Genomic DNA, 24842 nt, shown 5'->3' with positions numbered 1-24842 from the left:
AGTAGCAGGAGTTTGAGCAACCATTTGTAACTTAAAAGCTTTCATGCGGCTAGAAACAAATCCAGTTATACAATTACAGATGTAGGGAGCAAACAGTAAAAACAAAACATTTAGAATCAAAATTAAAAGTTACATTACGTCCATAGTTAAAGTGCAAAGTGTTGCACCAGTCCATTTTCGGGTTGGTAGATGTCATCAGATGAAGAAGAGGCATCGCATGTGATTGTTGTCGAAGGTATTCACAGACTTGGAGAAAGTCTTTTCCTTGAAGTGGGGATGTCCACCATAGGAAGCCTTCCACTGACGAAGAGGGGAGCTCTCCGCAGACCCAGCAGTTAGACTGATTGTGGAATGCAGCGTAAGAGTGAGCCCAGGACAGGAATATATTGTCTTGAGGATACAACAGCAGACTCAGGATATTTGGAGTCAGCAGAAGTAAGCTCACATAGGTTATCAGGCCCATCTGCTGCCCTTTGCTTAATTCTAGAGCTCGGGTCAGGGCCACAAGCTCCGCTAACTGAGCACTGGTTCCCTGGGGGAGAGATTTTGCTTCCAAAACCTGTTCAGCAGTCACCACGGCATAACCTGCTTTACGCTTTCCATCCTGAACAAAACAACTGCCATCTGTAAATATTTCCATGTCAGGATTGTCTAATGGGATATCCTTTAGATCCTCCCGAGCTGCATAGTTTAAAGTTAGGAATTGAGAACAATCGTGATCAGGTGTTTCATTTTCCTTCTCAGGAAGGAAAGTGGCAGGATTTAAATTTCCACAAACTTTAAGCTTAGTTACTGGTCCCTCTAACAACAATGACTGATACTTAAGAAGCCTACTGTCTGTTATCCAAATATTAACCTTAGAATTTAAGATTCCACTCACATCATGAGAAGTCAGTACAGTAAGGTTTCGTTCATTAATTATTTTTAAAGCTTCAGGTGCTAATAAAGCCGCTGCCCCAATTACTCTTAGGCAGTGGGGCCACCCACATGAAACTACATCTAATTCTCTGCTTAGATAAGCAATAGGTTGCTGGTGAGGCCCTCGGGGTTATGTCAAAACTCCCAATGCCACACCTTTTCTTTCAGTGACAAACAAATTAAATTCTGACCCTGTGGGCAAGCTCAGAGCTGGAGCTTGCAGGAGAGCAGTCTGAAGAACCTTAAAAGCCTTTTGAGTTTCTGGAGACCAAACCAGTTTGTCAGTTTGGGCCTGCTGAGTTTCAGCTATAAGTTTATATAAAGGCCGGGCAAGTTCCCCATAACCCGGAATCCAAATGCGACAGTAACCTGTGATTCCCAAAAGTCCTCTCAATTGTCTTAAAGTCATAGGTAGGGGGTGATTTAGTATAGGTTTAATTCTCTCAGGGCCTATGGCCCTAGTCCCTTCTGATATGATTAGGCCCAGATATCTAACCGATTGTTGACAAAGCTGAGCCTTTTCTCTTGATGCCTTGTAACCACAGTCTGCCAGAAAGTTTAAGAAATCTTCTGAGGCTCGCGCACAAGCTTCCTCTGTCTCAGCACAGAGCAAAATATCATCTACATATTGTAACACCACTGCTTCAGAGCTATTAAAGTTTTGTAAATCCCGTGACAAACTTTGTCCGAATAAGTGAGGACTGTCACGAAATCCCTGGGGCAAAACTCTCCAGGTTAACTGAGAAGCTGGCTGGGTAGGGTCTTCAAAGGCAAATAGGAATTGACTTTCTTCCGCCAAAGGCACTGAATAGAAGGCATCCTTTAAATCAATTACTGAGAAATATTTGGCCCGTTCAGGAATTTCAGACAATAGAGTATAAGGATTAGGCACCATGGGGTGTAAAGGAACTACAGCCTCATTTATTATTCGTAAGTCTTGAACTAGTCTCCATTTACCATTCGATTTCTTTATACCCAAAACAGGAGTGTTGCAAGGACTGTTACAGGGAATTAATAGTCCCTGCTCCTTTAAATTTTCGATGATGGGTTTTAACCCTTCCTTAACTTCAGGTTTCAGTGGATACTGCTTCTTATGTGGAAATACGTGTGGGTCTTTGAGCTTAACAGCTACAGGAATAGCATTTTGTGCTCAACCCACAGATTTTCCATCAGCCCATACTCTAGGATTTACATTTTGTTCAACTAAAGGGAGAGAAAGGGAGGGCTCCATATTCATGAAAACAGAGGCATGGACCTTGCTCAGTATATCCCTTCCCAAAAGGGGTGAGGGAGATTCTGGCACGATCAGAAACTCGTGTGAAAACAGCACAGAATCCCAGTTGCAAGATAAAGAATAACTGAAATAATACCTTTTGGCTCATCCAGACAGTCCCATTATGGAAGCGGATCGGGAAGAAAGTGGGCCAGGGGCTTCAGTAAGCACAGAATAAGTTGCCCCAGTATCTAAAAGGAAATCGACGGATTGCCCCCCCACAACTATTAATACCCGGGGTTCCTCAGGTGTAATTAGGATGGGAGCTTGTGTGGGGACCCCCGGGCATCTTCAGTCCTGATTGTCTTGAGAGTCCGACCCCGGAGACCTACGCCTCTGGGGGCAGTCTCTCTTCCAGTGTGGTCCTTTGCAGACCAGACATGGAGCCGGGGGCGGCTTAGATGCCTGAGGGCAATCCCGCTTGAGGTGCCCCTCTTTTCCACAGCAGTAGCAAGCCCATCCCTTTTCACCTGGGCCCCTCTGGGCATTTTTCTCAGGCTGTTTAAGAACGTTTTTCATAGCCATGGCGAAGGCTTCCGCCTTTTCCTTTGTCTTTTTTTGCCTTTCTTTCTTTTCCTCATATTCCCTACCATAATAGACTGTCTGAGCCAGTTGTAACAGAGTGTCTAAAGACTGATTTGGTCCATACGCCTGTTTTAATAGCTTACAGCGGATATCTGGAGCCGACTGAGTGAGAAATCTATCCTTTAAGATCACTTTTCCCTCTTCACTTTCGGGATCAATCTCAGTGAATCTGCGAAGGCCTTCTCTCAGTCTATCTAGGAATTTACCAGGAGCTTCTTTCTCCTCCTGTTCTATATCTGCCAATTTGCCATAGTTTAAAGGCTTAGAACACGCCTGCCTAAGTCCTTCAAGAATACATCTAACAAAATGACTCTGATCCCATCTTCCTTTAGCTGTGTTGTAGTCCCAGTCTGGTTCTATAGTTGGGACCGCCTGATTCCCAGTGGGGAAGGCCGCCATCTCGTTCTCCCTCTTCCCTACTGATTCATTACCAAGCCACTCATCTCCATAAGCAACCGCTTTTCCCAAAACTTGAGTCTTTGACTCAGGAGTCAGCGTTTGTCCCAAGATATACATCACATCCTTCCAAGTGAGGTCATAAAGCAAAGTAACACCTTTAAAAGCTCTGATATATTTTTCTGGGTCCTCTAAATAGTCTCCCAGATCCTCCTTGATTCTTTGTATTTCTTGATAAGAAAAAGGCTTATTATCTCTCACAGACTGATTATTTCTCCCAGTGGGTGTTTCATAAAGAGGCAACAGCTTGTGTGGCTGTTCCTCAGTCTCTCTGGCTGCTCTGCGCATATGATCCCAGGGATAGATTGGAGAAACCTGTTTCTCTTCTTCTCTTTGTCTCCTGTCCTCCATCTCATCTCTTACTTCGATGGTCTGAGTTTCTACTGAAACCAGAGTACTCTGAGGTCATACTGAGACAGGAGTTGTTTGGACCTCCATGTGGGCAGTTTGAATCCCAGTCTGGAGTCCCAGGTACCGGGGCAATGTAAGAGGACAGGAGGGAGCTGAAGATTTCACGCCCAAATCTATACCCTTAGCACATAAGTCTGGCATATTTTGCAGAGAGAAAAAGGGCAACACATATGCTACTTCTACCCATTTCCCTTGTTCCTTACAGAACCGGTCTAATTGTAGAACAGTATTATACTTAAGAGACCCTCCAACTGGCCACCGTTCGCCGTCCTCCAATGGATACCGTGGCCATGCAGTATCACATAGGAAGACCAGGTGTGTCTTCTTTAAGCCCTGGGGATCAAATCTATCCCAGTTTTTCAGGATACAGTTCAAAGGAGTGAGGCTGGAATTGTTAGCTCCCATCTGTAAGAGAGAAAAAAAGCGACCAGCGCCATTTTTTCTACCGGAGGCATCCCTCCCTGCTCTAGATGGGGGTGTAGACAGACATTACACCAAAAGCTTTTCCTTCCTGGTCGGACTTAGTCTGTCCCTTACCGATGCAGGCGCCGTACTCGTCCCTCCCAGTTCTACCACCGAGATGGGGTGGGGATGTACCAGGGGTAGACTTGATAGCATCCCTACTTGACGTCCAGCTCTTCACCCTTAACCTTGCTTGCCTCTGATGTCACCCGGGGTGAATCAGAGTAACCATCCGGAATGCCTCCCAAGCTAAGACCGCTGTAGGAAACATTCGTCACCTGAGTGCCTGTGCACGACCCTGAGTATTTCCTGACCACAATAAGACCAACACAAACATAAAACTGAGATGTTCTTTCCAAGCATCACCACACCAGTATAACAGCCTCTTCTGATCCACTAAGAGCCAGCGTTACCAAAGAAAAAAACCCCATCGCAGTCCCAATCTGAGTAACCTTTAACCTCCGAGATGTTCTGGGAGCTAGAGCTCCATCTAGCTTCCGAACTTTCGATTCCTAGTGAGGCTAGACACTTTCTTGACTACGAATCCAAGTTTGGGACCTAAGCCACAGTATACAATAACAGTATAGATCACAAGTCCCTTGAAAGTCTATGATCCGATAGATTAGGTTAGTACTTCTAATTCCCAAGGAGTTATGAAATGGTCAAAGAGACCAAAAAGCTTGACCGAGAAAGGAGAGTTCGGTCCACACGCTTTGCCCATTTCTGGTCGGTTCCCGAAGGAGACATTGGGTGCCTCTTGGCATTGGCAGGTCGGTATAACGCCCCGACAGGTTTCTGCCATAAGCCGTATGAGATCACCGTGGAACCGCAGAGCAGGGCTCCTTACTTGTTTCACGCAGGGCATGCCATTCATTCACACAAGCACACGGTAGAGTTAGTAAAGCACAGCAGAAAACGTGTTCGCTGAGAGAACAAAGAACTAAAGCTCCAAGCATCCTTACCTTGTCCTGAAGGATCCCGGACAAGCCCCCAAGATGAAAGGTTGTTGTTGAATCACGCGAATACACCGGGATTCTTGGCCCCCGGAGGAGAAGAATTCAATCCGAGGCCAGAGACGAGGCTTGATCGCTCAGAGCTTTTGTGTAGTAAAGTTTTATTAAAGTATAAAGGAGATAGAGAAAGCTTCTGACATAGGCATCAGAAGGGGGCAGAAAGAGTACCTGCTTGCTAGTGTTAATAATGAGGTTATATAATCCAAAGAATGTCTGGAGGTTGTAAAGACCTCCTCCGACCTACTCCCATAATTTACATTTTAAGATAACACTGTCCTCAGGCAAGATACATCCTTGTAAAGACCAGGTATACTCCCATAATTAACATTTTAAAATAACAGAAGGTTGAATCCAAAGACTGTCCTTAGGCAGGATACATTATTGGTATATAATCCTAAGGAATGTGGAGAAAGAAAAAAAGTTTGTCCTTTTTTCCTCCTTGAGAATTCCAGACCCCTCTCTCTTTGGGGACCCCTAGACTCTCTATCAACCTGCCTAGGAACTGACTCTCTCATAAGGGTGGTGTCATCTGCATATCTGAGGTTATTGATATTTCTCCCGGCAATCTTGATTCCAGCTTGTGCTTCTTCCAGCCCAGTGTTTCTCATGATGTACTCTGCATATAAGTTAAATAAGCAGGGTGACAATATACAGCCTTGACATATTCCTTTTCTTATTTGGAAGCAGTCTTTTGTTCCATGCCCAGTTCTAACTGTTTCTTTGGTGTCTTACGTTAGGGCTTTTCGTGGGATTTTGTCCCACAGTCTGGTTTGCTATCTCAAGTTAGTTCCCTCAGATTGCCTTCAGGGCATTCTTGCCCGGTCCTTATCCTAAGCAATGCAGCCCGCACCTCCCTGTCCCGTCCCAGCTTGCTAGTGGTGGATGCGAGAGTCTGCTGCTTCTCTGCTGGGAATTTCTGTTAGGCATGTAATCTGTGGGGTTTAACTATTTATTTATTTTTTCTCCTGATTATGTTGCCCTCTGAGGTTCCAGGGCTTGCCACAGACTCACCAGTGAGAGTGTTTCCTGGTGTTTGAAAACTCTCTTTTTTAAACCTCCCTTCCTGGGACGGATCTCCGTCCCTACCTCTTTTGTCTCTCTTTTTATCTTTTATATTTTTTCCTACCTCCTTTCGAAGACAATGGTCTGCCTTTCTGGGTGCCTGATGTCCTCTGCCAGCATTCAGAAGTTGTTTTGTGGAATTTTCTCAGTGTTCAAATGTTCTTTTGATAAATTTGTGGGGGATAAAGTGGTCTCCCCACTTATTCCTCCACCATCTTAGGACTGACCCTCTGGTTTCATTTTAAAGTGTACTGCATAGAAACAACTTTCTTTTTCATTTTTATTTCTTACTCTCAATTGTCCTCTTTTTTTATCACTTTTTCCCTCTTTTCCCTTCTTTTCTTCCTTCCTCTCTCTCTTTTTTTTTTTTTTTTCCTGGCGACACTTCTATGAGTCATCAACATATGACCATCACAAAAGAGAATAGATATGAAGTAGAAAGTGGCTTTGCATTAAGAGTTTTCCTCTCAAACAGATGTCCTGATCTTTTATGAGACTGCCACTCTTAACCATTGCTTCTTTTTTCTTTATTTTCATACTTTTTTGATATCTATAATATAATTCAGTTCAGTTCAGTTCAGTTTCTCAGTCGTGTCCGACTCTTTGTGATCCCATGAACTGCAGCATGCCAGGTCTCCTTGTCCATCACCAACTCCCAGAGTTTACTCAAACTCATGTCCATCGAGTCAGTGATGTCATCCAGCCATCTCATCCTCTGTCATCCCCTTTTTCTCTTGCCCCCAATCCCAGGGCTGATCTTCAGAATGGACTGGTTGGATCTCCTTGCAGTCCAAGGGACTCTCAAGAGTCTTCTTCAACACCACAGTTCAAAAGCATCAATTCTTCAGCACTCAGCTTTCTTCACAGTCCAACTCTCACATCCATACATGACCACTGAAAAATCATAGCCTTGACTAGATGGACTTTTGTTGGCAAAGTAATGTCTCTGCTTTTGAATATGCTATCTAGATTGGACATACCTTTCCTTCCAAGGAGTAAGCATTTTTTAATTTAATGACTGCAGTCACCATCTGCAGTGATTTTGGAGCCCCCCAAAATAAAGTCTGACACTGTTTCCACTGTTTCCCCATCTATTTCCCATGAAGTGATGGGACCAGATGTCATGATCTTAGTTTTCTGAACGTTGAGTTTTAAGCCAATTTTTTCACTCTCCTCTTTCACTTTCATTAAGAGGCTTTTTAGTTTTATCAATAAGGACAGGTAAAGGATGAAACACTGCTGAAAACATTCACATTTCCATTGTGGGAGGAAAACACCTTGCAAAAGACCCTTTTATTTGGCAGGAAGCAGAAATCAGAGACTTCTGTGAATATAGTTTTCCATTTTAAACAGGCTTTCTAGATTCTATTCTTGATACCTATTTCCACACTTCTTTTTAAACCCTCTGTGTTGATTTTATTTTCATTATAATGATTTTTAAAACTGAAGGGAGAGAAACCCAGGCTGTCTTCTCTGTGGTGAGAAAATATGTTAGCCAAGATGGTATGTTCAGGCTGTCTTGCCCTACATTTTGTAAATAATGACTATAATAGTTGAGATCATTTGTAGCACTGCTCATGCATGTCATGAAGTGCTCACTTGGTCATGGTTGTGTGCTGTATGCGTGTGTGAGCTCCACCTAGAAAGCTGCTGCATTATTGCTGAATCATGTCTGTGTCCATTGGGTCAACCAGGAGAGGAGAGAATATAGCATGCCTACTTCTATGGCTGCTGTGTCAGCCAGGAGAGATTGAGAATACTGTTATGGCTACTATGTAAGCCAGGAGACAGGTCGTGTTGTGTTAGGTTATTCTATGGCTGCTGTTACTTCTGCTACATCAGCCAGGAGAGGGGAAAAAAAATAGTGTCTTCTGTTCCTACAGCTCCTGGCATCTTCTTCCAGCCTCTGAACTCAAGTCTTGCCTACCCTGGGTTCAGCAAACAGTGCAGACAGTGTGAACCACTAGTGAGACAACTGGTGCTGTGAGCAGAATCAGAAATACACTTTTCATTATTTATTCCTCCCTTGGCTATTGGTTGCCTTGATTTTTAGAGACGTGTGTAATGCATCATTTTCCTTGATGCAGATTTGAGTACCATGGTTGCAACAGCCAATCTCCCACCAGATCTTTTGCTCTAGGGAAAATAAATATTTTACTTAAATATTAAAGGGTGTCTTAAAGTCACCTTTTAATATTTATGTATGCTTTCATCCATCATATATGGAAATATGACATCCTAGTTTCAGTAGACTTGTCTCTTTGCAAATAAGCAGAAATGACCTGTCATCCCTAGGTGACTCAGAAGGTAAAGAATCTGCCTGCCATGCAAGAGACCTGGTTTTGGTTCCTGGATTGGGAAGATCCCCTGGAGAAGGGGACAGCTACTCACTCCAGTATTCTGGCCTGGGGAATTCCATAGACTGTATAGTCCATGGGGTCACAAAAAGTCAGACACATCTGAGCGACTTTCACTTTCCATTAGTGGAACTGAAGGAAAAAAAAGGAAAGAGCAAATAAAACAAAATAAAGCATGTAGCTTGATCAATTTTGTCCAAAAGAGATACATATCCAAATACCAATTATCCTTTAGTCTCACCTCTTCCTAGAAAACTTCTCTAACCATCCCAGCCTTCATTAATCTCTGCATCCTCCAAGTTCTTATGTTGTCAGATGTTTATGGAAGGCAATTTTAGAACAACATAACTTGTCCAAGGTTGCAAAAAATAAGTGACAAAACTGGGATTTTTAACTCAAGCAGTATGGTTTCAGAGCCTGCCTGTACTTTTAGTTACCATTCTATACCATCTTCCTTGAAAGACCATAAATGAAAGTGAAAATTGCTTAGTCGTGTCCGACTCTGAAACCCCATGGACTCTATAATCCATGGAATTCTCCAGGCCAGAATACTGGAGTGTGTAGCCTTTCCCTTCTTCAGGGGATCTTCCCAACCCAGGGATTGAACCCAAGTCTCCCACATTGCAGGCAGATTCTTTAATAGCTGAGCCACAAGGGAAGCCCTCATGATATTAGAAAAAAAAAAACATTGATTAGGTAAATGTATAGCTATGGAAGAAAAAAGTAGAGGGTGCTATAGATGTTGGCTTGCTTTCATCACATAATTTCCTTTAAATCAAAGTATGCTATGCTGTTAATGACTCAAATATGTTGACTTAAAGGAAGAGGAGAGCATCTAAGAAGTCCTGAATTTGTTGTTCTTTCAATTAACTCTTTAATTTTCTCGACATGTTCTGGAGGTGAAGAGACTAAGAAGAGGCATGCTGCTAGGAATCGGAAAAATGCCCCTGATAAGTGTTGTCTTGGAAGTCTCAGGGGCAGAAGACAGAGCATTAGCTATATAAACTGAAAACATTACTGGGCCATAGAGGAAATCCATTTCTTAACCCTACTCTTGCTTGGTTAGTGGGCTTTGTCTTCATTGGTATTTTCCAATTCACTGATATTTTTGTGTGTGTTTTAATCTAATCTCCCCACTCTCCTACCTCAATTCTCAGGATGTCACAATTTTTCTCAAATGATTTCAGGTTTTAAGTGATTGCCTCTGGGAATATCCCTCAATTGCCACCTATTTACTTTTTCCAACCCTCTTACAAAAGAAAAAAAAGGGTGAAAAAGTTATGAAGTTTCAAATAAAAGGAAGGAGGAAGAAATGACCCTATACAGGTTAATATTTATATATGCTATGTGACAGAACTAAAAACCATACTTCTTTTATAAAATTCAAGCTGGCCACTTAAGCTTTTCTAGGTCCCAGTCCTTTGGTTCAGCTCTGCTGGTTCATAACTGTATGACTTTTAGCAAATTCACTTTAGACTCTTTTCCTCTTTGATAAATGAGATTGTTAGAACAGCCAATCAAAAAGTCTCTCAAACACATGAATCTAGTGGTTCTTAATGTTAAGGTAAGCTCCAGCACAGAATTAACTATGAATATCTCTAACTTGTATTGAATTTTCACCTTCTAATGTCAATTTGTGCCCTTACACACACATATCACCAAGGAAAATGAAATAATAATAATAATAGCTAATAATTAGAGTGACCTTCATTATGTAGCAAGCATCATTTAAATAAATTTCTATGCATTTGAGACAACAAGCTTAGGCGATAGTCACCATCATTACCTTTGTTTTATAGAAAAGGAAAGCCACTCCCATAAGAGAGGCTAAAGCACAAATTCACATAATTAATAAGTGGTAGAGTTACAATTTGAACTTAGCCAACCTGGCTCCAGAGACTCTGCATTCAACTACTATACTATACTGACTACACTTCTTAATAGTATTTGAAAACATAACAAATGTTGATTTAAAAAGGCAAAATTATATGTCAAATAGCAAATTTTCACAAACCCGCTTCTCTTCACAGAATTCCAGGGGATACACAAATGTCGAAGTATTTATGCATTGCTTTCCTTTCCCTAAAGTTGAAAAGCAATCAGCATTACTGAACCTTTTGTCTGTGTGTTTTACATTTTCAAATCTGCCTTAATGGGAACACAGTAAAACTCTTAAGGGACTGGATTATACAGGTCAGATTCTATCCATCCATTTGTAAATAGCCACATCCTTATACAGAGAATAGGTTTACTGTTTAGATATGGCTAACAGGCAATGGCACCCTACTCCAGTACTCTTGCCTGGAAAATCCCATGGATGGAGGAGCCTGGAAGGCTGCAGTCCATGGGGTCACTGAGGGTCGGAAACGGCTGAGCAACATCACTTTCACTTTTCACTTTCATGCATTGGAGAAGGAAATGGCAACCCACTCCAGTGTTCTTGCCTGGAGAATCCCAGGGACGGGGGAGCCTGGTGGGCTGCTGTCTATAGGGTCGCACAGAGTTGGACATGACTGAAGTGACTTAGCAACATGCCTATTTGCAGGTGAGTTCTTGTCTAAAAATAGGCCACAGTGTATAACGTGTGATGTGTAAAAGCCACATATCTTTAACCATTTTTAAAAAAGCCATTGGTCTTGGTTATTCATAACAAAAAATATTTGCAACTAAACTGAATCTCTTCAATCAAAGAACATACAAAGCCATCTTGCTCTCTTGTATTTAGGTAGTGCTTGGACTCCGATGGCTGATTTCTATGACATATGTAATTGCTTGATTTAAATTGATTTCATGCACACACAAGTCACACACTCCATTTCACCATTTTCTATTCTTTCTGGAGATACTTAAAAGTCATTCCAATCTCTCTACTGTACCTCTCTTAAGCTGCCTTTAGGTTCACGTTTCAGTTCAGTTCAGTTCAGTTGCTCAGTCGTGTTCGACTCTGCAACCCCATGAATCACAGCATGCCAGGCCTCCCTGTCCATCACCATCTCCCAGAGTTCACTCAAACTCACATCCATTGAGTCGGTGATGCCATCCAGCCATCTCATCCTCTGTCTTCCCCTTTTCCTCCTGCCCCCAATGCCTCCCAGAGTCAGAGTCTTCTCCAATGAATCAATTCTTCGCATGTTACTGGAACTATTTTACAAGGGAAGAGATCAGATTAAAGTCAAGTAGCGATAATTATGATCTCTCTGAAAGACTGAGTCTACACACACAGTGAGGTGGATAATTGAGACAACTATCAAGATAATTCAAGGCAAAAAAAAATATTGCTTCAATTACCTATTTCAGATGAGTGTGTTTTGAATTAAATTGCCTATCTAATTGCTTCAATTTTTCCACTTCACTTTGTGTGGGGTGCTGCCACATTGCTAGGGTGCTAAGCTGATGAATATACCCCCCAAATCTACTGTTTACTCCATTTAATATACCTATTTTTCCATTAGTCTGCCTTTTTGGAAAATAGTCTTCAGAAATAATTGTAAGTTGTTTCAGACTTAGAGATTTGAATTCCAATGTAACCTTGGGTAGTTAATGGTATCTCTCAAGACCTTAAGGAAAATTTAATAATCTCATAGGACTCTTTCAGTTCAAACATTCTATGAATGATTTTGTTTAATCAAACTAGTCTTAGATAAGTCTGAAAAAACAGCAAAGCTTAGTGTTAGGTCACTTCTGTCCATACAGCTGACATTCACATTGATGGTGATGGAAACTGACAATCTGTGGCTGGATTGTCATCTCCAGAGCTGCTCTTCCAGGAACAATCACTCCCTTGCTATAGAAAGTTTCTGGCTGCCACCCTGCTCTGAAATTTGTCTAGGAAAGGGCTATCATTTTCAAGAGAAAAAATATCCTGTGTTTGTGCATACATACATTAGAGTGTCTGCTGCTCTTGCTGTTCCTGCAAAGCATTTCCTCACCAGAACAGTGAATGTTAAGAAGTAGCAGAGGCTGGCTACAAGGAACACAAAGAGGAAAATAAAAAGTGAATCAAGTAGAGTTCCTGGAGGTGTCAAATACTTATTAAATGAAACTGTCAAGCTGATTTTTAGAAGGCTCTGTTTCAGAGACCTGTTAATGGGTTAAATTCATTTTTTGTGCTAATTATTTGGAGTCTAAGTTTCTACAGTAGCTTATTGTTAGACTTTTATGTAAACACTATCAACTGCTTATTATTATGGAACCAAGCAGATTCAACAACTGAAGTATATTTCACTTTCTAGCAGAATACTGTATCTGTAGATTATTCACCTTTACATTGAAAAGATAGTCATTAAACCAATTATCTCTCCCTAGGTTCAACTTGTTTAAGTGATATGTTAATTAGCTTGTTGATGAACTATAATCATATTAATAGAATTTCCTGAACTGAGTTGATAGCTATATTTGTAGGCATTGTCTTAACCATCTTAGAATCATTTTGATGTGGAAGGGAAGTTGATGAGACATCCTCAGACCACATGCAAATGATTCATGATGTTGTCTGAACAGATAGTTGAATATATGATCACATTTTCCAAACTTTTTGTTCTTTTTTTAATATTTTCTCCATGGTAAATTGAAATTCAGAGGTAAGTTCCAGATTAGAAAAGGCAAAAATGCAGCTTTTCGTATTTCCTGTCTTATACTCTCACCATGAGGCACAGAGTTTGAAAGATTTTTCTTGTTACAAATTTATAAGAGAATGAGATGGTTGGATGGCATCATGGATTCAATGGACCTGAGTTTGACCAAACTCCAGCAAATAGTGAAGGACATGGAAGACTGGGATGCTGCAGTTCATAGGGGTCTCAAAGCGTTGGATATGACTTAGTGACTGAACAACAACAAGATGTAATGTATCCCTCTACTATTAGATAAAATAAAGGCATCTATAATTGTGGATGATATACAGTGGTAGTTGGTGTATTTTCCTAGAGTTCAAAATCTTGTAAGGAATCAAATGACATAGTAAAATTATTTTACAAAGAATCTCCCCAATACCTTAAAAGATCAACATCACTATGGATTGGATAATCATGAGAAAGTGGCAATAATTGTTTTCCTTTGATGAAATATAACATTGATAAAATTTTTATAAAATCTTCACTTTAAGCAACTATGGATTGGTAACTTTTTCATTCTGATTCTAGGAACAGGGAAGGCATTATATGCATGCTACTAGTATAGTGGTACAGGACACCACACTCAGAAAGTTCCCAGCACTTAGGGTTTAACACACTGAAAAAACTGTCTTAAAAGTCTAAGTAATTTTACCTTTAAATTGTGTTTTGTACATAGAGTTCAAAGAAACAGTGGAATATGTTATAGGAGTTTGGAGCTTGGCTTCATATTGTAATGATTCTTCTCAGTGCTTCTCTGCCTCCCCAGGATGAGTTCTCAGTACCCATGGCTGCCCAACAGCCACTGTTACCCTCTGACCTTGTGGAAAAGATTAAGGCCTCTGTAATTCTTAGATTAGGGCATGGTGGCAGCCATACTTTCCTTGGGCTGATGATATCATGACTTTGCTTAAAGTGAGACTTTAGCCCATCCACCTCTCCCAACTCAGGAATAAGTCCTAGTGCTCAGTCACTTTTGGAAGTCCTTTACTCACTGAAGGTAAGATTTTAGGAAAGAAATATGCATTGCTGGACTCTCCTCTCTCTACAAAACATATGGCACATTGATTTAGAGGCTAGCAGTAGGAAGACCCTGCAGCCGATGGGCCTCTACCAAGTAGCGCACTTACCCCACAAGTATTTCCAACTCTTAGGCATTGCAACATTAGAAGTTAAATAGGAAAATACCATGATAGGTCAAGAGAGATAAAGAAATAAGCTTTAACAACATATTTTCCCACTGTTAAACAAGAATTCTCACATTTTAATTTTGTACTGGGACCCACAAATTATGCTGCCTGTCCTGCTGAAGAGGTAGTCAAACCATCAAATTTTAGGTGGTAGTCTAACTGACTAATTGGCAAGTTTTGACCATGTTAATAAGATTTCCTGATTGAACATGCTATGGTGGTTCAAATCTTATGCAGGAGTCAGCAGATCTGGATATGAGACAACTCTGTCAATTACATCACTGTGTGATTGTGAAAAAGATTATTATCTGATCTTTAATGTCTTCATTAGTAAAATGAGAAGGTTATTTTCTGTGTTTTTCTACATCCTTCCAATGTTAAAATTCTGTGCTTTCTGTGAACATTTTGTCAGAAATAATTTTGCTTTAAGAGCCAAAGGACAGTATAGTAATTATATTATCTCTATATCAGTGGATCTCAACAGGGGCAATTTTGCCCACCAAAGAATGTTTAGAAATAACAAGACATGGTTTTATTGTCACAGCTGGAAGGCCATGAATACTGCTAAAGTTGCTGTCCTGCAATGCACAGTGAAAGCTCATACAACAAAGAGTTTTCCAGCCCATGATGTTAAGAGTGCCAAAGTTAAGAACTCCCGGTCTGTATGAAAGACATGCTGTCTCCTTGGGTTTCTATCAATTTCACTTTTTTTTTTTTTTTCCTTTAACTATGGGGTAAGGCATGATAATGTTAGAATCAAGGCCCAATAACCAAATAAAAACACAAAAGATCTTGACTAAAGCCCTATCAGATTCTGGCCTCTGGAAACAGGAACATCTGTCTCCTATAATCTTTTGTTTCCCAATATAGGAAGAAAATAGTAATTAAGTGTAGTTATAAAGCTCTCTCATGCATAAATTCTGCAGAAGAATAAAAAGTTAGGACTGCTTTATTAGGCTAATAGCTAAAGCAATTTTTCCCACTGATGAACGTTTTTATGTTGGTAGAATGTTGAAGGTGATGATTTCTTTGCAGCAACCATATTTTTACATAAGAAATAAGCAGAGAGCATTCTAAGAAAGCTAGCCATCACTAATAGCACAAGGAATTACAAGGCAGTTACTACTGACTCACTCTAAGACTTATTTATTAATTAATTCATTGATACATTCATTTTTAAATAATTTTATTAGGAATATGCAATTTTCATGATTTTATAGAATACAGTAACTAATGCTACTACTAATCATAACTCTAAATAGGTCTTTGTTTGCATCCCAATAGTTGTTGTGAGGTATACACAACAACTAAACAAAACTTGTAATATATGAAGTGATAGCTACAAAGAAAGGGTGGAATAAGTGCCATAGGTTGTAAACAAAAGAGAGAGTTCTTTAGGCATACAGGGAAAAAAGAGGTTGTTTTTGATAGGGGTGGTGAGGGAGTCTTTGTGTAATTGGTGATTATTGATCTGCATTTTATTCACATAGTAGAATTTGAATAGCTCTATGACCTGGCATGTAGTGAATACCCAAGTGAGGAAGGTAAAAAATGCAACACATTATTCGTGATCAATCAGCTTTCCTTAATGAGGTTGTGTATAGACAGGGCTTTTTTTATTACAACTATTAGAAGCCCAAATCAAACTAAAGTAAGATTGGAGAACAGTTTTTATTAAGAATCCTGGGATATTTCAAAGAAACTGAGAACAAAACTTGAAGAAAAATGGAGCATATGTGTAGAAAGAAGCAGAGAGTAGAGAAGGATCATCCTAGTTGTTTCAGACTCCAGTTCTAGTGATTCTTGAAACCCAGTTTCATTTCTTCTGACTCCCCAAAACTGGGCCTTATTTTGTGTTGGTGCTTGTCCTAGATTATGTATGGTTAGAAAAGGAGATATACATTATGCTCATAAGTCAGCACTTTCAGCTGCTATGAATGGTGTTGGGATGGAGTGGCGATTTCCAGAAGGAAAACATTCTATAGCCATAGGGGAGAAGTATACTGGGAAAAGCTGTCTATTGAACATAGACAGTTCTAAACCATTCCTATGGCCTCATTGAATCCACTTTGAAATTAGATGACATACCTTACATTTATAGAAGGATAAATACAAACCAATGTGTACAAACATAACTTGTCTCACCTAAACTTTAGCAGAGTCCTCTGAAGAGTGTTATTTTATAACCACAGTACTTATAGATAAGCAAACTCAATCTCCCCTGAAGGAGGGCATGACAACCCACTCCAGTATTCTTGCCTTGGAGAATCCTGTGGACAAAGAAGCCTGTCAGGCTACAGTCCATAGGGTCACACAGAGGCAAACACGGCTGAAGCAATGGAGCATGCATGCATGCAAACTCAGTATTTAAGAGGTAAAAATAACTTGATCAAGGTAATATATAAGTTAGGTAGTCAAGATTTAAACACATGTACTCTGAATCAATGACTACACAATACTTTCTAAAACATTATTGTAAAATAGTTGCAAAGCCAGCTTCATGTGTACATGATCAATACAGTCATACAAGGCAATAAGCGTGGAAGTTCCTCATTCTTGAGGTTTATTGTTCTGTGATATTGTCTTGAGATTATTAAAACCTTTCTCTTTGAATTTATGTTTTGGAAGTTATATCCAGTGGGGCAATGTAGCTTGTGCTAAGGGCTTGGAATCTAAGCTCATATGTGACCTAGCCTCCTCCATCTAAATATTTTACAACCACATGGACTGTTACCCACCAGACCTCTGTCCATGGGATTCTCCAGGCAAGAATACTGGAGTGGGTTGTCATTTCCTCCTCTAAGGGATCTTCCTGACCCAGGGATTGAACTCATGTCTCCTGCTTGGCAGGGGGATTCTTTAACTTTGAGCCACCTGGGAAGCCCTTTTCCTTATAAATATCTCTGTGCTTGAGGAAGCGTGATATTCAATAACAAATAAAAAATGAATCAGTTTGCAGAAGAGACTGCAAAAGCAAAAGAAAATGTATATTTTAGTTTCATATGCTTATGAATACTTTTCCCCTTACTGTTTGAACAAGGGGTTTTTCATGTTCATTTTTCTTGATTACTGAAAAGTAGGTAGCCTGTGCTGAATAGTTGTTAAGAATGTTGCATTGGGCCAAACAGAGCTTCCATGTGCCAAAACTAACTGCTTAACAAAGTGATAAAAACATTATCTGTAGTCCAGCTATCTCAGACACTATCCAAGGGAAAAAATAACTAATACTATCCTATGTAATTAAAGCAGCTACTTTAAGCTCCATGACTAACTATCCAGAAGCATCATAGCATAGTGATTTTGAGTGCAGATTCTAAAACCAGTTGCCTCAGTTCACATCCTATCTTCTTTGATGTGCATCCCTGAGCAAGTTAACATCTCTGTGTTTTCACTTCCTTAAGTGTAAGGATGATGATAATAATACTTATTTATAGAATTGTTATAAGGATAAAATGAATTGATCTATGTAAATATATGATATATATATCATATATTTACAAAACATGCTCTGAACATTGCCCAATACTTAATAAGTACTCAGTAAATTTCACTGTTTTGAATAGTTATGGACCCAACATACGAGGGCAATTCTATAGTATAATTAATAAATATTATCACAGAGCTTGTGTCTGAAAGTACTATTAGCTTCAACTTGAACTTTAAATATCTCAAGTATACAAGCTTACTAACACTGTTATTAATTAAGAAAGCTGTGGTACATATACACAACGGAGTATTACTCAGCCATTAAAAAGAATACATTTGAATCAGTTCTAATGAGGTGGATGAAACTGGAGCCTATTATACAGAGTGAAGTAAGCCAGAATGAAAAACACCAATACAGTATACTAACACATATATATGGAATTTAGAAAGATGGTAACAATAACCCTTTAAGCGAGGCAGCAAAAGAGACACAGATGTATAGAACAGACTTTTGGACTCTATGGGAGAGGGAGAGGGTGGGATGATTTGGAAGAATGGCATTGAAACATGTATAATATCATATATGAAATGAATTGCCAGTCCAGGTTTGATGCATGATACTGGATGCTTAGGGCTGGTGCACTGGGATGACCCAGAGGGATGGTACGGGGAGGGAGGAGGGATGGGGGTTCAGGATGGGGAACATGTGTACACCTGTGGCAGATTCATGTTGATGTATGGCAAAACCAATATTGTAAAGTAATTAACCTCCAATTAAAATAAATAAATTAAAAAAAATAGTTGCCCAGAAAATGTTTCCAATGCATAATAAATCATGGAATACACAGTTCAGGTAATACATTTTCGTAAAGAAAATATAGTAGGAGCACTATGTAGAACATGCAGTTTTGAAAAGTATTTAAATTTGAAGCAAAAATATCCTAAATTAGGTTGAACTTTAGTAGTAAGCTTCAATACACAATGTTTTTGTAATTGTATGCCTTTAGTCTTGCAGCCCAAGAGGTGATGACTATAAATACACACTGAAGAGATCTTTGCTTAAATGAAATTACTTATATAAAGCATCTAGCATAGTTTCAGGAATAAAATATATGTTCAACAACTGATAGTCATTATTAATATTGAAGTATTTTTAAACCTCAGTGACTAGTGGGTAATGCACTTTCTGACCACTGGGTCATCTTTTGGGAATAATTTGAACTGAGCTCTTTTAAAGGATTTTAGATCATCCTTTACCATGCTGATTTTAAGGCTGAATAAATCAGTGACTATTACCTTTTGGGGAAGAAAATGCAGAAAGGATGTTATGAGAAAGGACACAGATATTAATTTTATGGGAAGTTTTGTGAAAAAGCCATTAGATGTCAACTGTAGTTCACAAAGATATTCTGCTTTTTAGTAGTGTTACATATAGGTGCTGACTGACAATATAAAATCACAGAAGCATCAACTCCCAGAGCTTCAAAAACATGTGGATACATATAACACAGTGTCAGGTATACAGAAAACACTCAATAAATGCAAGCATCCTTGCTTTCTTCCTTTGAGATTTCATAGTTCAATGCTCCCCCTTGCCACACTCAGTTTTGCAAAAAAGGAAATGAAAGCGAATAACATGCAAAGATTATAAAGATAATTTTCTGATTGAATAGGAATTAGAATATCTATCAAATGTCTCAGAAGATTCAGATGATGTTCTTCTCCAAGATATTTGGCAAAACTAATACAATTATGTAAAGTTTAAAAATAAAATTAAAAAAAAAAAGTAAAAAAAAAAGAAACAAACAAGTCGACCCTAAGAGTTGAGAGGAGAGCTTGGGATATATAACAACATGAATAGTGAGAGCTCCCTTTATGTTACATATTTTCTTTTTCATATATATATATATATATATATGAAATCAGCATATATTAAAATCAGCATGTGGTATATATATATATGTTTATATATATGTTTTCTTATATATATTGTCTTTCTCTTATATATTTTCTCTTATATATATTTCCCTTTCTTTTGTATATATGTTCCCTTATATATATTTCCTACAGTTAGAACTGGACATGGAACAACAGACTGGTTCCAAATAGGAAAAGGAGTATGTCAAGGCTGTATATTGTCACCCTGTTTATTTAACTTGTATGCAGAGTACATCATGAGAAATGCTGGACTGGAAGAAACACAAGCAGGAATCAAGATTGTGGGGAGAAATATCAATAACCTCAGATATGCAGATGATACCACCCTTATGGCAGAAAGTGAAGAGGAACTAAAAAGCCTCCTGATGAAAGTGACAGTGGAGAGTGAAAATGTTGGCTTGAAGCTCAACATTCAGAAAATGAAGATCATGGCATCTGGTCCCATCACTTCATGGGAAATAGATGGGGAAACAGTGGAAACAGTGTCAGACTTTATTTTGGGGGCTCCAAAATCACTGCAGATGGTGACTGCAGCCATGAAATTAAAAGACGCTTACTCCTTGGAAGGAGAGTTATGACCAACCTAGATAGCATATTCAAAAGCAGAGACATTACTTTGCCAACAAATGTTCATCTAGTCAAGGCTATGGTTTTCCCTGTAGTGATGTATGGATGTGAGAGTTGGACTGTGAAGCAGGCTGAGTGCCGAAGAATTGATGCTTTTGAACTGTGGTGTTGGAGAAGACTCTTGAGAGTCCCTTGGACTGCAAGGAGATCCAACCAGTCCATTCTGAAGGAGATCAACCTTGGGTTTTCTTTGGAAGGAATGATGCTAAAGCTGAGACTCCAGTACTTTGGCCACCTCATGTGAAGTGTTGACTCACTGGAAAAGACTCTGTTTCTGGGAGGGATTGGGGGCAAGAGAAGAAGGGGACGACAGAGGATGAGATGGCTGGATGGCATCACTGACTCGATGGACGTGAGTCTGAGTGAACTCTGGGAGTTGGTGATGGACAGGGAGGCCTGGCGTGCTGCGATTCATGGAGTCACAAAGAGTCAGACACGGCTGAGCCACTCATCTGATCTGACCTGATCTCTTAAAAGCAAAACAACCAAAACCATCCTTTACAACTCATAGAAACTCTTCCCTATGAACAAAGACTCAGACATCTCTGCCCTAGCAACACCACATCCCCTTTTCCCCAGTCTGTTAAACAATATTCCCTACAAGGAAATTTCTAAAATAATCATACACTCTTCTAGAGCTAGATGATACTTTACCCAAAATTTTGCCCAAACTGCAATTATTTTTCTACCATCTCTAACAGACTTTATCTTGTGAAGACTAAAAAATGGATGAAACTGGAGTCTATTATACAGAGTGAAGTAAGCCAGAAGGAAAAACACCAATACAGTATACTAACGCATATATATGGAATTTAGAAAGATGGTAACGATAACCCTGTATACGAGACAGCAAAAGAGACACTGATGTATAGAACAGTCTTATGGACTCTGTGGGAGAGGGAGAGGGTGGGAAGAAAAAAAAAAAAAAAAAGAAGTGTCTGTGGATCTTGTTGTTTTGGGAAAGAGCATTGTAGACAAAGAGAACCAGAAAATTAAAAGATGCTGAGTGTAAAAAAAAAAAAAAAAATTTCAATTCTTTCAACAATTCATTTTATGTTTCTTTTGAAACTTCTAGTAATACTGTAATTAAGCAGAGTTGATATTGATATACCCAACTATAATATAGCTGAATATTGGTTCTGATATTTCCTTTTCTTGTTAGTGGAATCATGCATCCACATACTTTGCCAGGTACATTTATAGTATCCTCCCAATATGGGTGAAGTATACTTGGCTTAGTGGTTTGCCTTGGCCAGTTAAAGTTTACTAGAATTTATGCCAGTAAATGTTCAAAACGCATGGGCATAAATTGGCTTGTCCTCTTGCCCTCCTGGGATAAGTCTTGAGAACCATATGCCCTGAGTATCTTCCAGTCCAACAAGAAAAATAGAGAAGATGAGGAACAGACTTAAATACAATCCTTGATCTAACCAAGCTCAATCAACCCAAAGTGAAAGAAAGTGAAGTCACTCACTTGTGTTCTACTCTTTGTGACCCCGTGAACTGTAGCTCACCAGGCTCCTCCATCCATGGAATTTTTCAGGCAAGAATACTGAAGTGGGTTTCCATTCCCTTCTCCAAGAGATCTTCCTGACCCAGGGATTGAACCTGGGTCTCCCACATTGTAGGCAGACGCTTTACCATCTGAGTCACCAGGAAAGTCTAAAACATAAGTGAAAGCAATTTTAAAAGCAACAGTAAATGGAAAGACATCTATCTTAATGGATTGGAGGAATTAATATGAGCAAAGTGTCACTACTACCCAAAATGATCTAGAGACTTAACGCAATCCCTATTTAAATGTCCCAATGGAACTTTTTGCAGAAATAGAAAAATATTATCCTAAAATTCGTATGGAAGCACAAGCAACCTGAGCAAAGCAGAAGGGATCACATTTCTTGCTTTCTAAATATATCACAAAGCTCTAGTAGTCAAAATAATATGGTCTGGAAAAATATACAGGCATATTAATCAATTGAATAAAACAGAGAGCTTTGAAATAAATCCATACATTAATGATAAATGGATATTTATCAACAGGGCAATAACACACAAAAGGGAAAGGATGGTGTCTTCCTTAAGTGGTGTCAGGAATGTTGGATATCCACATGCAAAATAATAAAATTGTACTTTTATTTTACACCATACACTAAAACCAGATCAAAATGGATTGAAGGCATAAACATGACATGAAACTTTAAATCTTCTATAAGAAAACAAGGATAATGATTCTTGATATTGGCCTTGGCAATGGTTTCTTGGATATGACCCCAAAAGCAAAAATAGGCAAGTGGTACCACACAAATGAAAAAACTTCTGCACAACAAAGGAAATAATCAGCAAAGTGAAAAGGAAACCTACAGGATGGGAGAACATATTTTCAAACCATATGGCTGATAAAAAGTTAATATCTAAGATATATAAGAAACTTCTATGACTCAAAATCAACCAAACAAACAAAAATCCAAATTACAAAACTACATTTTTCCACTTCATAGGTGTTCATTATATGTAACTTTTCATGGGCTAAAAAGATCCCCCACTGGACTCCTGACTTAATCTTACACAATTTGTCATAGTACAATACAAAATGTAAACTCACCCAAATAGAAAGTTTCTGTATAAAAGTGTTTTATAAAAGGGAGATCGTCATTGTCTACTTTGAATCTTTCATTGCACATTGATATAGTTTCAGCAGAAATTGATTTCAAGTTATTTTTCTTTTATTTTCTTTTTTACTTAAGTACTATAGTTGTATTTTAGACCAAATTAACTTTTACAAATTTCCATACAATTTCTGACAATGGAACTAAGGGAAAATTTTAAAGAAGATTTGATTACAAAGGCAGTAAGAAAGAGTACCTATGACAGATTTATTCAAATTCTCCATTGTTCTATTAAAATGTGCCCTTTGACCTTCCCATAGCTAGTGCTGAATAATAAAGAGTGGCCAACCCAATATATATATATATATATATATATATATATATATATATATATATATATATATTATTTGGCTTTTGATATTATATATATAATACCAAAAGCCAAATAATTGCAAGATCACAATTAGGCTTCTATTTTTTTTGCATTTATATTTCAGAGGCAACTAATTATTAGTCCCAAAAGTGTACTTGCGTTTTGCCACTGAATATGAAAGAAAGTAAAGAGGAACTAGAGCCTCATGACAAGGTTTAACATGAAGAGGAGGGTGAAAAACCTGGCTTAAAACTCAGCATTCAGAAGACTAAGATCATGGCATCCGGTCCCATCACTTCATGGTAAATGGATGGGGAAACTATGGAATTAGTGACAGACTTTATTTTCTTGGGCTCCAAAATCACTGTAGACAGTCACTGAAGTCATGGAATTAAAAGACACTTGCTCCTTGGAGGAAAAGCTATGACAAACCTAGACAGCATATTAAAAAATAGAGTCATCACTTTACCGACAAAGACCTGTATAGTCAAAGCTATGACTTTTCCAGTAGTCATGCAGAAATGTGAGACTTGGACCATAAAGAAGGCCGAGGGACAGAGAATTGATGTTTTCGAATTGTGGTGCTGGAGGACAAGACTCTCTAGAGTCCCTTGGGCAGCAAGGAGATCAAACCAATAAATCCTGAAGGAAATCAACCCTGAATATTCTTTGGAAGCCTTGATGCTGAAGTTGAAGCTCCAATATTTTGGCGACCTGATGCAAAGAGCCTTCTCCTTGGAAAAGACCCTGATGCTCTTGGAAAGAGCATAAATTTGAATAAAACCGTTGGAAAGACTGAGAGCAGGAGGAAAAGGGTGTGACAGAGGATGGAATCACTGAATCAATGAATATTTGTTTGAGTAAATCCCGGGAGAGAGTGAAGGACAGGGAAGCCTGACATGCTGCAGTCCATTGGATCACAAAGTGTTGGACACGACTTGGCAACTGAAAAATAACATGTATGCATTTGTTTTTGTTTTTTAATTAACCACTGTGCTATGGATTCTGGAAGGCAAAATAGACTCTGTTTCTGCTTCAAGAAACATAGAGATTTGATGAGATACTGAGGTGTCTTAAATTAGCAGCATTCAATGTCCACTATTAGTTTAAGAATTATATACTGCTCCAAACCATGCATAAGTTCTGTAATTTGAAAGCAATATTTATTTATTTACACAAATTAGATTGAAACATTCTTGACAATTTACAAGAAAAATAGGGAAACCTTGTGGTCTCTAAAACTTAATTTTTTTGGAACCTTCCCTGAGTTTTTTTCAGTTCAATTCAGTTCAGTCACTCAGTCGTGTCTGACTCTGTGACCCCATGTACTGCAGCATGCCAGGCTTTCCTGTCCATCATCAACTCCTGGAGACTGCTCAAACTCATGTCCATTGAGTCGGTGATACCATCCGGCCATCTCATCCTTTGTTGTCCCCTTCTCCTCCTGCCTTCAATCTTTCTGAGCATCGGGATCTTTTCCAGTGAGTTAGTTTTTCCCATCAGGTGGCCAAAGTATTGGAACTTCAGCTTCAGCA

At 39.1% G+C, this 24842-nt stretch overlaps 1 protein-coding gene across 1 annotated transcript; it reads right to left on the bottom strand.

Moving 5' to 3' along the window:
- Positions 1-1308: 1308 nt before the first annotated feature.
- On the bottom strand, positions 1309-5197 carry LOC147340713 (uncharacterized). Its single transcript, XM_086388805.1, has 2 exons — positions 5068-5197; positions 1309-4048 (listed from the first exon to the last, which is right to left on the bottom strand). The coding sequence occupies exon 2, from the start codon at positions 3581-3583 to the stop codon at positions 2483-2485; it is 1101 nt and encodes a 366-aa protein (XP_086244931.1). The 5' UTR covers positions 3584-4048; positions 5068-5197; the 3' UTR covers positions 1309-2482.
- Positions 5198-24842: the final 19645 nt, after the last annotated feature.

Source organism: Bos grunniens, chromosome X (genome assembly GCF_055505025.1).
Source record: "Bos grunniens cultivar Pamir isolate PY7600 chromosome X, Bosgru_T2T1.0, whole genome shotgun sequence".
Lineage (NCBI taxonomy): Eukaryota > Metazoa > Chordata > Mammalia > Artiodactyla > Bovidae > Bos > Bos grunniens.
This window is presented reverse-complemented; position numbering and strand designations above follow the sequence as displayed.